The 12,669-nt window shown below is 42.4% G+C and overlaps 1 protein-coding gene across 1 annotated transcript; it reads left to right on the top strand.

The window, feature by feature from the left end:
- The first annotated feature begins 2,502 nt into the window (after window positions 1-2,502).
- Window positions 2,503-9,019, top strand: dusp7 (dual specificity phosphatase 7). Its single transcript, XM_005724676.2, has 3 exons — window positions 2,503-3,752; window positions 5,297-5,725; window positions 7,937-9,019. The coding sequence occupies exons 1-3, from the start codon at window positions 3,344-3,346 to the stop codon at window positions 8,251-8,253; spliced, it is 1,155 nt and encodes a 384-aa protein (XP_005724733.1). The 5' UTR covers window positions 2,503-3,343; the 3' UTR covers window positions 8,254-9,019.
- The last annotated feature ends 3,650 nt before the right edge of the window (window positions 9,020-12,669 follow it).

The following is a 12,669-nucleotide window of genomic DNA, read 5'->3' as shown; positions in this document are numbered from 1 at the left end:
TGTGTGTGTGTGTGTGTGTGTATATATTGCGAATGGCTTAAATGCAGAGAGGAATTTCCCCACAAGGATCAATAAAGAGTACATTACATTATACGTAAATTTCAGTTTTACTGGTACCAGGCCTCTGGAGACATGGGAGCAGTCTGTTAGTTGGTGTTTTGGTAAATCTAAAGGCGTTTGGATTTAAACTGGCACGTTTGTGATGGCAGGATAAGCTGCAGCGGTTATTCTGCCCGGTATTCAAACCCAGGACTCACTTGCTGTAAAGCAACAGAGCTGTGCCATCTCCCCAACACCTTTTAAACTCATACAGCTGTGTATCGTTGCACTCCCATCTACGTGCTTCAGTGTCAGGAGTATATATATTCTCTGTGATGGCCCAGGCCATGTTAAAGCCAAAGAATGTGCGTCCATTATTCATGTTCTTTAGCGACTTTTAGTTTTGGGGGGTTTGTGTCAAAGAGGAAGAATTTTTTTAGATTTTTCTTTTCTTGGAGACCATTCACAGACGATGACTGTCCCTCTCTGAGCGGTTACAGAAATTGATTTCATGAATAACCTCTGTGCTCGTACTCATCTGTTTTTCACAGCCAGATTGGTCAAATTCTCCATGGTGTGATTTTCGGAGGATAGTCTCTACAGCTTCCATTGGTGATATCATCCTCATTTTATACCTCCTCATTAGTACCACTGGTCTGAAGGTGGCCACACATCCCTCTGTATTCTTTCCCATCTTTGTGAAATCTTAACGTAAGATGTGTTTTTAAATTCCTCCGACAGTTTTTCTCCATTTGAAGCCATGATGCAAACATGCAGTGAGACGCAACCCAGTGGTCCAATCTTATGATAAATCTTTTTTTTATTACCTTTTTAATGAAATTGGGCTAATTAGACATTACAGACGTACTCTACTTTGCTTCGATATGTAGATGTGTATGCAGATATTTTTTGTTTAATAGTTACGTGACACTCAATTTGCTTAACACAGAAGATAAAAACATCCTCTGAAAGTTGTACAATGCTTTAAGTCAGTAAAAAGAGCTAAATCAAAATTTCAAAAATCAGTAACATAAAGATAAAACTTCAGATCGGTAACGTAAAATTGTTACCTTAAGCTGTGGGTATTTGGCTGTAATCATTGTAGGTTTATGGTCTAAAGGCTGGAAAGAGTTTTTCAGCTCCACCTTCTTGGCTTCTGCGGTAGAAGGGTCTCATTCTGATGTGTACAATCAACAAAACATTTTTAAAGACAGATGCTTTTTGACTGGAGAATATTATATTATAACTATATTTGAGCATCATGACCTTTAATTGATGTGTGTATTTTTTAATTGTTGTTGGCAAATGAGACATATGTCACTTTAATTTTCCATTTTTAAAATACCAGATGTTATAATTTCCCCTAGCTCTAATTTCGAAACAGAGTTTGGCTGAAATATAAATGTCCTCCGTGGTTTTAAGGGGGGGGGGGGGGGGACGACAGACAATTATTCACACCTATAGGTAGTTAACTTAACACACATGTCTTCGGCCTGTGGGAGGAACCCGTCCCCTGCTAGATGATGGTAAACCACCACACTGGTACTGGTTTGTGAAGTCAAATATGATTTTGTAATATCTTAGAGCCAACCTGGAAAAAAAATCTTAGTATTAGTAAGTAAAGTCACCTTTCTGTTATGTCCAGTAATATTATAACCAAACCTGTGTAGGTGCACAGAGTGAGTGGGTTAATATGTTGTGGAGACTAAAGGAAAACTGATGGTAGGACAAGAGTTACTGCTTGGGCATGAGGTCCATAGGTCTGACACCTGATGATTTATTAAAACACTGAGTGCCTTCAGATTATTAAATGAACAGGATAAGGACCCGAGAACCTAAATCACTGAGTTATGGGTACACGCAGAGCCATCATTTCACACAAACAAACTAAAGACTTGGTATAACTGGCCACAACTCCATTTTTATTACATTTCTGCTGGTTTACTGAACACAACATTGTATTTTAGATGTATTGCTTTTGGATGAGGCTGTGATAATTAGAAACTATCTGTGAGGAATCGTCCGCACTTCCGTGATACAGTCTGTTGATTGAAGCTTTATCTTCAAAACTGATATCTGCAATAATGTACTCAGTGATCAGTTTATTTTTACAACACAACACGACAGGCTTGCCACAGAGATTATCTTTACAAAGCTCTAAAATATGAACATCCGGCACTGTGTTTATTACCGGTCTATGACGGCAGGCATCATAAGATTAAACTTTAAGGAAGCACAGCTACCAATGTGAAGTGTCCCTAATAAAGTTGATGCCTTACAACACTTACACCAATAGTTACAAGTTAACTTTGAGCACATGTTTGCTTAAAGGGCTGAACCTTCACTGAGTGTTAAAACTATAAAATAATCTCGACACAAGGTCATTTGGGATGAGAAAGTAGAGGCTGAAAAAAGCAAAAAACAAGGGGAATGACTCGGGAATAAACTTTTAATCTCTAAAACATCATTCATGGTACCACGAGGAAGTGTTTTTAAAAGTTGCTTTTACAACTGAACTCTTAATAAGCAAAATTAAACACACAAAAAAGACTCAGATTTTAACAGACTCAAAGGATATAGATGTCCACGAGCGTTGGAGGACGTGGGACTTTAATTTCTAGAATTAGGTCGGCCTTTTTTATTAATTCAGAGTATAAGCTACAGAGAATCAATGAATGGATAGTATGTTGTGAAGCTACACTGTGCTCCTGTGACTCTAAAGCAGCGCTGCGCCTTTAAATATGTGCGCTCCTCCCTCTCCTCAGTGACAAGCCCGCAGAGCCTCTTTAACGCATCCAGTGGAAATGACAAACCAGAGGCGCACCACGGGCCAAGCATGTCCAGTAATAACAATAAGCATGGGCTTTAGCATCATCGGCTCACCCGGCTCTCACATCCCGAGAGAGTAACGAGGCTCATTTGGGCCGTTTCGTCGCTCTGCGGACGCGTCAAAGTTGGAGCGAGCTCACCGAATGGACGGTCGATGGACTGGAGTCAAACCTCCGCTTCAATCGGACTGAAGGAAGGAGGGAAAGAAACCTCTGCATGTTCAAGTTTCCTGCTCCCACCGGAGGGGCATCGCTGCGTGTGTGTTGGATGTGTGTGCGCGCGTGTGGAAGTGTGTGTTGGGTGCGTTGCGCCCTCAGGAACAGCGGCAGGAGCAGCGGTGGCGTTGGTGGTGGTGGCCGCGGGAAGGGAAGTTTAGCGCCGTGATTTTTTTTTCTTTTTTTTTCTTTTCCTTTCCTCTGTTCTGTTGTGTTGTTCTCATGTCACAGCAGGCGACGGGAGGATTAACGTTTCACTGATGAGAATTAATCACTCGTGGGGATGCTCTGTGATCGTGACTATGACGATGATGTCGAGTAAGAGCGTGGAGTGGCTGCAGGAGGAGCTGGAGTCCGGGGCCAGCTCTCTGCTGTTGCTGGACTGCAGACCCCATGAGCTGTACGAGTCCTCGCACATCGAGTCGGCCATCAACCTGGCCATCCCGGGCCTCATGCTCCGGAGACTGAAAAAGGGGAACCTCCCCATTCGCTCCATCATCCCCAACAACGAGGACAAGGAGAAATTTGTAAAGAGGTGCAAGACGGACGTGGTGGTGCTGTACGACGAGGCGACCTCGGAGCGGCAGGAGTCCGGGCTGGGAAGCTCCGTGCTTGGGCTGCTCCTGCAGAAGCTCCGGGACGACGGGTGCAAGGCTTTTTATCTAGAGGGTAAGATCAGATTGCTTTGAATCTAGAGGTTTTGTTTGGGTCGTGGTGCATTGGTGCCTTTTAATTCATAAAACTCTTACACTACTTCCTCTCAAAGTGGACTGCAGCAAATTGCTTGAATTTCGCTCTGATTTGATTAACTTAGACAGTCCCAGATGAACTGGACTAGTGTTGTTGTAGTGTCACTCACTGCAATTAATGGGAAAGAAAGCGAGTGTAAATCACACTGATTTATCAGACCTGGGATGCTGCACTTAAACGCCGCACTAAGTGAATTTGGTGTTTTGGGGGGGTCGTGGCACGCCTGGAACAGATTGTCTTTTAAGGCAGATTTTATCTGGTGCAGTCACATAGCTAAGCTTGAACAAGCCACTCCTATCAGTAGCTTATAAAACATTATTGCATCGATAAAGTGTTTGTAGGGGGGATTTGAAGGGGGGTTAAAATGTGGCGCCACTTCAGATAAATCCAGCTGTTCTCATCTGTCCACACACACACACACACACACACACACACACACACAGTTGATCAACACTGAATGAATTCCGCATATTAAAATAAAGTGTCACTGTTACAAAATCAGGCGGTGCAACAAATCGGATCCAGTGTCAGAATGAAGTAGCTGTTCGACAGATGTTTCCTGCTTCCGACCAAAATCATCGCTTTTATTTTTACTTATTTATTGATTGATTCGCAAAGCGTGGAAATTATTTAGGGAGAAGAAAAGCGTCAACAAAGCCTCGTAATTTGATCGAGTGCTTTAAAAAAAGAAAGAAGAAGCAGTTTCAAATGCGGCGTGTTTTCAATTAAACGCTGCAAGTACGGCCCCGCCATATTGAGCTCCTTCAGGAAAAGACGAGCGGTTTTTTTTTCATGAATGAACACTGAAACCAGGACACGACGACGGGCTACGAAAAATCCCACAGAAAAAAGCCGACATTGTTTTAAAAAAAGACAGTTGAAAGGCGATGAAATGAGGTGTTATAACCATAGCAGAGAGGTATTTAACCACGAGAAAATAGAAATCTTTGACGGGAGTCACGAGCCTCGAGCTGCCATTCACAAAAAGTCCGCTGAGCTGTGTAGTGTTGTAGCTGACTGTCCTGCTCAGCTTTTCTCAATGGAGCCACATCTGTCTACACTGTTCCCCCTCTCTCTCAAACTGACGTAAATACCAACTTATTATAATTTATCTGTCACGGGTGTGTGTGAAAATATGCCGTGGATCTAATAAAAGCGTTTTTACACACGTAGAATATCACGTGCAATTCGAAGTTTAATACCGCCTCTGATATAACTGTAATCAAAAAGAAAGAGTGTGAAGAGATTTTCTTCATTTGGCCAATTTTAGCACCAAATTTTTCTCAGATTATTTGGACTCAGTGTTAATTTCTTCATATCCAGGCTCATGTTAAATGACTCATACTTTGGTTATGCACAAGTTTTAAACCCCCCTCCTCTCCTCCCAGTGAAATTGCTTTCTTGGCTTTATACTAACATGTTTTGTTTTTGCTTGTTTTTCCTTTGTCTTCATCATGCTCCAGGAGGCTTCAACAAGTTCCAGTCAGAATACCCAGAGCACTGCGAGACCAATTTGGACTGCTCCTGTCCCAGCAGCTCCCCACCAGCCTCCGTCCTCGGTCTCGGAGGGCTCCGCATCAGCTCCGACTGCTCAGATGGGGAATCGGACCGCGAGCCGGGCAGCGCCACAGAGTCGGAGGGCAGTCCGCTCCCCAACAACCAGCCAGCGTTCCCCGTCCAGATCCTGCCCTACCTTTACCTGGGCTGTGCCAAAGACTCCGCCAACCTGGATGTGCTCAGCAAGTACAATATCAAGTACATCCTGAACGTGACGCCCAACCTGCCCAACATGTTTGAACACGAAGGGGACTTCAAGTACAAACAGATTCCCATCTCCGATCACTGGAGCCAAAACCTCTCTCAGTTTTTCCCTGAGGCCATTTCTTTCATAGGTGAGTGGAGAATGCTGTGCAGTTGTCTCAGATATCCGTCAGGTTATTTTAGACAAATGTGTTTTTGGGTCAGGGCAGGGATCTGAAGAAGTTAAATTCATTATCAATCAGTGTGCTGGTTGGGCCCAAGGTCTCATATTTAAGAGGCATGTTTTGTCAATCACAGTCCAAAATCCTCATATTAGATTGTATAATAACTTAGAGCCAAAAAACAAAGCACTGTATGAAAGTATGTCAATGGATGAATGTGAAAAAGAAAGAAAAAACAAAACAAAACAGGGCTTTAAGTGCTCAATTAGAGTCACAGAGTTACAAAAGTGCTATTTAAGTACTAGTCCATTTAGTGCCGCTATTATCTGCTCTTTATTAGTCACTTTCGCTGCATTTATCCAAGATTTTAATCATAAGTCGTGCATATAAATAGCTTCTTTGGAAACAGTTTAAGATGGATGTTAGCGTGGTTTTGCTAAGCCTGCATTTCACCGTGATTGATAAAACAGGAATTTAAAATCGTAGAATGAAAAGGCAACTCTGTGAATAAAACATGGAAATGGATTCTTTGAGAATGAGGTCACGCAGAAGAGTTCTCATCTTGTCCCATTTTCAGTGTTTCCCATCATTCCCGTCATTCCTTCTCACTTAATTTTCAGAGAATGAGTGAATTCCCTCGCCGATGAGTCAGTGCTAAAGTCTTCATGCATGTCTTAGATTGTCCAGACCACCGACTCTACCCCCCGCCCCTTTTGTTTTCCTTTAGAGTAATGATTCATTGTAGGTGGCAGGAAGTGAGACATATGCCAGAGCCAGAGGTCGTGGCAGATTTGGGTCACGCTGATGTTAAATGGAGCTGGCTGTAATAAGCAGGGATTACAGCAGATCTTTTTTTGTAAATAACGGGGTAATTATGGGTGAAGGAGATGCCGATATGACTTCACACTGCGCTGCTGAAAGTTGCAGTCCCTTAAATGCCTAAAATTATTGTTTGTACGTGCTTTTTCTTTTGTGAAAGCAAGAATGCAGATGGGGAAGGAGTTGAAGTTTCTTGCATAAATGAAAATCCTTACGTTACTGCACATGCAAAGAACGAGTAAAGTGACGTAATCAGTTAAAGCCCGTTACTTATTCGACTTCCGAGGCTTCTCGAGTTGGTTTTTGACTCGTCGGGCAAGGATTTCTGCCCCTGTCTTCGTTGCGGAAAGCGAGCGCACATCACATATAAATTTAATTTTGCATCGCCTTGGCAGCCTGAGCTCATGAGCCGACTGACCCCAATCCTACAACAAGAGACGTTGGCAGCAAGAGATGAAAGAGAGAGGAAGAAAAGAAAGGAAGGAACGGAGCACTTAACTCTCACTCTAATGGCCTGTAGAGATGCGAGTGCAAGGGCTCGAAACTGATAGGTGGATGGATGTAACCAGTTAATAATGTAAGATGCTTTTTCTGTTCAGGTTTTCCTACAGACCGAGAGCTAGAAAGCAGAATGAAAAATTACACTGTGCCGTCAGCGACAGAGGTCACTCTGGATTGAAAATATAATAATCGCAACGAGGCACTTCTGATTTTTCATTCTGGTTGTTCTAGGCTCACATCTACAGCTCATTTAGACCGACCACATAATCTAGCATGCATGTGTCTGGGCTGTAGGAGTAAATCAGAGTACCGGGGGAAAACCACAGGGTGAACATGCGAGAAGTTAAGTCACGGCAGCGTTAAATGATAAAAGCCAGTCTCGTTTGCAAATGTTGGTCATTTAATGACTTAAAAGTACCTCAGAAAGTAACTCAGTTTTCATGATAGCCACAGATTACTGTTTGTCAGTTCTCGCTATGACCACATGATGTTATTCAAAAGTTTCTCTGCAAATTAAAGCACTGTGGGGCCACTTCCACTGCAGTATGACCCAGTATCAGGCAGGTTTTTGTTACTTGCTGATCTAGTAGAAATAGTGCCAGCTGAGCATTTGAACCTTCTCAAGTCCCGGAGCTCTCCAGTTAGCGAAAGCCTGTCTGAGGTACACTTGCTTCACTCTTTTGCCTTCTTTTCATCCTCAGGCGACGAGCTCTTTGGAAAGTCTGCGTTATAATATATAGAGAAAAACTTTTCCTTCTGATTCATTGATCTTTTTAATTCCCAGTGTTGAGAATGAAACACGGTCAGTAGTCATGTCTCTCATTCATGTTCTCATCTCCTTGTTCCCTCCTTCCTCCTCAGACGAGGCGCGCTCCAAAAAGTGTGGCATACTGGTCCACTGCCTGGCCGGGATCAGCCGCTCCGTCACCGTCACCGTGGCTTACCTGATGCAGAAGCTCAACCTGTCGCTCAATGACGCCTACGACTTTGTGAAGCGGAAAAAGTCAAACATTTCCCCGAACTTCAACTTCATGGGCCAGCTCCTTGACTTTGAGCGGACGCTAGGTCTCAACAGCCCCTGTGACAACCACTCGAACTCGCCGACGCACGACCAGCTCTTCTTCACCACCCCGACCAATCACAACGTGTTTCAACTGGACACCCTAGAATCCACATGAAAATGAGAGTCTCAGTTTCATGTGGATTGCCCCCATTGCAACTTACGAGGATTTGGGGTGGGGGGCATGGTGGTATGGTTACCATGTCTGCAAGTGGCTGCACTGCAGGAGAGCAGAGTTTTAATGAATGTTTTAGCCTCTTGAGGCTCGTTGTCCGAGATCCTGACCATGGAGCAGCGTTGACGTGTCAGGAGGAGTCACGGATGCCACGTTAAAGGGTTTTGGGGGGGGTTTTCAACCCAGAGAAGGATGCTGTGGGTTAACAAAGCTGTTCTCCCTTATCAGCTTGTAAACGAAGAACGAGGGAGGTTTAACTTGACTGAGAAACTAAATGATTGCAGCAGGACAGAAAGCTTAATACAAAGATAGGAACACGGAAAATCTTTAGCGCTTGATTTATAAGATGACTGCATCCTCCTTGTCTCGGCTCTCGAGCCGAGGTGACTGGTGCCAAGTGGAAAAGCTGGGATTTACTCATAGGAAATCTCACTCTACTGAATGTAGAGTTTTTAAAAACCAAGGAATTAACTCTCACACACACACACGATATAAACACAGTATGTATGTTTGTACTGTATGTATGTTAACGTACATAGCAGAAAATGTATGGGCAGTCCTTAACAAATTCAGTATGTCTATATGCATTTTTGTATATTTTCTATGTACATTTACGCACAGATCTATACCTTATATATAAATATATTTATCTCAAGCCATATAAATAATGGCTTAAGAGATTGTAAAATTAAAGTGGAATGGGTTTTTAGATGGTCTTTTTTTTTTAAGTTTTGTTTTTTCTTTAGGTTTATGACCTAATGCAGTTTGCACAGTGGTGTAGCCATTGACTTTGTTGGCCTGTGCTGGAAGCAGTCAGATAAAGAGACATTCAGAGAAGAGGAGCGGAGAGGTCAGTCCCAGGCTGCGACGAGTCCTGACAGCTGCACGGCTCAGCGGGGAGGGAGCAAAAACTGGGCCCTGAGCAGAGGAGCAGGGATAGGGGTTAAAACAAGCAGCAGGCTGGAAGTAGGAATTGATTCACGGCTGGAGATGGGAGAAATTACTCCTGCGTGTTTGACACTTGGCCAACTGTTTTCGAGCGCATTTCCCAGTTCCTTCTTCCTTCCCTATCTGACTGTTCATCCAGTTGTTTCAGTCAGCTGTTCTGAAGATTTTAATCATTTGTTTCGTTTCGGTCAAAAAGTCAGTTTCGGTCAAAGTTCCTCAGTTATTGATTTCATCAACACAGTTGTTCCACCAGCACGTTTTGCCAAAAAGGGTTACTCGGTTAGAGGTTACGGATCAGGGACAGGAAGTCAGTATTAACATTTCTGGGTCACTGAGGTACTTTTTGGGCAGATCAAATGTATAACCTGCACCCCAAAGTTTTGTTGGCCTATGTTAGCTTCTTGTGTGTTTCAGGACCGAGGGTGGGGGGTCGGGGAGGGGCTTTACTTTGGTCTCTGTGTTTGGATTCTGGTCTGGTTGACTGGGACTGGCTTCCGCTAGACTTCACTTACTTCAGCAGTTTCACGTCCCTTAACAGCGTTGGAGGAAATTGAGAGGAAAGGTCTTTCTAAAAACTAAAAAAAGAAGGGATCACTCGTTTCGTCAAAGAAAGCTTTGTCTGAGTTGATTCACCCTTAAGCCTTGGGTATATTATTATATGAAAGCTATATTAAACACAAATGAATATTAAACAGATCTTTATTATTTTGTATACCAGAGCATGCTGTGGTGCTGTATGCTCTCTAACAGTAGACTCAACCACAGGCTGGACGTTACTTTACCAGGTGGAAAGACAAATAATGAGGACCGTTTTATTTAACTGCTGTTGCTGCTGAACGCAGTGGCACACAGCATGTAGTCAAAGCGTTTTCTGAGACAGCGTCCACATCTGTAGTGCTTCAGCAAACCCGCAGTGATTTTTGAGAAAGACTCCAAACAACACCACGCTAATTGGACTTCTAGGTACACTGGGCCTCATGAAAGAAGATTTTCTTCTTCGTCTTCTTCGTGCGCGGACGTGTTATAATTGCACAGCTGAGCCTTGTGAACACCACCTGTTAATCAGAAAGTCTGCTCCTTAAAGTTGAAACCTCCAAAGTTTACTTTTCTGTTCCAGCTTTCATGCTCAAAAATGTTCCTTGCAGAGGGTCACGCTGCGGAGATTAAAGTCTTGCTGCTGGAAATCAGCAGACAAAAAAAACAACAAATATAGCAATGTCCGTAATTACAATCCCTGAGAAAAAAGAAGAGAAATAACCTGCTATTTGCAGCTGTAATCAGAGAGCTGTATGCTCCCAAAAAAACAAAAACACCCTGCTAAAGCAAAGCAGTCCAGGTGGTGTTCTGTGCCAGGTGTAGCAGGGGATATGTTTAGCTCGACAGGGACCAGTATAAAGATGCTGAGGCAGCTGTTGTTAGGAAACAGTGACCCCAAAAAGCTGGAGGTCATGTTCACTGCTTGCTCATGTATTGAACAGAAGTCTGATTTTACAAAATTGGAAATGTTGTGAAACCTCACAACCTGCAAACTGGTTGTTTTTCATATACTAGTGAATATGAAAAGATGAATACCGTGGAGATATGTGTCCAGCTTTAGGGCTAAGTGGTAGATGCTGAGGTTTGCTATCGATAGAGCACGCTGTCGGGTTAGAGTTAGAGATCTCCTCATACAAGGCGGTTTTTGCACGAGGTCCAGTGTTCACAGCAAACTGCGTATTCAAAGTCGGGATGTGGACGTTTGTCTAAACAGAAACCACGAACGGTGTTTTCTGCGAGCACAGCAGGGGAATCTGAAGAGGGTTGGTTTTAGCTGGCCTTATATAATCTTTCTAACTTGTTTCTAATGCTGACTGTTCAATACTCTTTGTATCTCACTTTGGAAAAAAAAATTGTGTGGAAAGAAGAAGAAAAAGTTTGTTATCTGTTATTGGAATAAGAGCACGGTAATAACAGAGTACAAGCTGTCTTTTTGTCGTAACGGGTCACACGAGGTCCTCTTTGTTACTCTGCAATATATCAAAACACCTTTTTTTGCAGTATTTTGTAGATCCAAGACCTCAACATTTTTAAATTCTCTTCTTTTTGTACTATATCTATTCTATATATTTCCACAAGATCCAGCTCGATTTATGGCTTATGGACTGAAGTAACATTTCTCCTGGGGTGTACAAAATATAGGGCCAGTGTGTCCAGTACAAACCTGAAAGACTTGCAGATTTAAAGACACACACACACACACACACACACACATACACAGACTGCTCCACACAGACAGAGCTGTGGTTCAGCATGCCAGTTATGTTTCACAATAGGCCCTTACGCCAACCTGGCTTGAATAATTACAGTGATTAAGGTGTTTTTCCTTCTTGGTTTTGATATAATGTGCTCTATGCTATTCCTGTGGCCTTTCAATATGAATATACTTTATATATATATATGAGTTTATATGCAAAAGTTCCTCTCCTGGTATAGCATCAGAGATGAGAATACTACCACCATGCTTGAATGGACTTTCCTTGTCTGGAGTCATATCCCACATAGAATAGGAAAAACACAGAGGACTTGATCACTTGCACCCTGGGATTGAAATATATTTCAGAACAGAGCTTTTCTATTTAAAAAGAAACAATTGACTTCAAGCTGCTTTCTTGTGATTTTTTTTCTTTCTTTCTTTCTTTCGCGTGCGTGCGTGTGTCTTTGTAACAATGAAAGAGAAATTAAGTGTTTTTCTCTGTTTGTAAATTTGCCAGATCACGGGAACGGCCGTTTCTGTGTCCTTAAACTTGTAGCTACATCTTGGTGAAATTGTGCTCTGGAGAGAAAGGTGTGAATGAGCGAGAGGAGGCGAGGAGCGAGGCGTGAAATACAAAGCGAAAGAAAAAGTGAATGATTTAAAAATGTTACCTCAGTGAGGAAATTTTCAGGGATTTTTTTGACAATGCATCTTGCATCGTGTTACAGCTTCAAAGTCACGTTGAATAGCTGTTTTGTATTGTGCTGTAAACAGTTTTTGTTTTGTTTTTTAAAAAAAGATGCAATCTGTCTGTGTATAAAAAGAAGGGGCGTGTTAACTGGGGCAGTTTCACCTTTCTGTCTACTGAAGGTAATGCGATTGACCCTACGTATTGTACAGTATATTGAATCAACACAAGACATGTTTATACCGCAAATAAATATTGAAATATTTTTTTTCTTTAACATGTTTCCTCTTTATTTTTGATCATCAAAAGTATATTAGAAATGACCTGTGAGTTACAGTGAATGAAGAACTAGGTCTATTTATTGTTCGCTTACACGGAACGTGTTGGTTTATTTTTGCACTAAGAAATTACTGATTACTGTTAGTAACTGGTTTAAATCTGAAATCTGAAGATTAAGACTTTTACCTTATACCCTACACCCTATCCGGTC

The sequence above is a fragment of the Pundamilia nyererei genome, unplaced genomic scaffold (genome assembly GCF_000239375.1).
Source record: "Pundamilia nyererei isolate P.nyererei 1_Seehausen unplaced genomic scaffold, PunNye1.0 scaffold00012, whole genome shotgun sequence".
In the NCBI taxonomy this organism is placed as follows: domain Eukaryota; kingdom Metazoa; phylum Chordata; class Actinopteri; order Cichliformes; family Cichlidae; genus Pundamilia; species Pundamilia nyererei.
The sequence above is the reverse complement of the archived record's forward strand: the minus strand, read 5'-3'. Positions and strand labels throughout refer to the sequence as shown.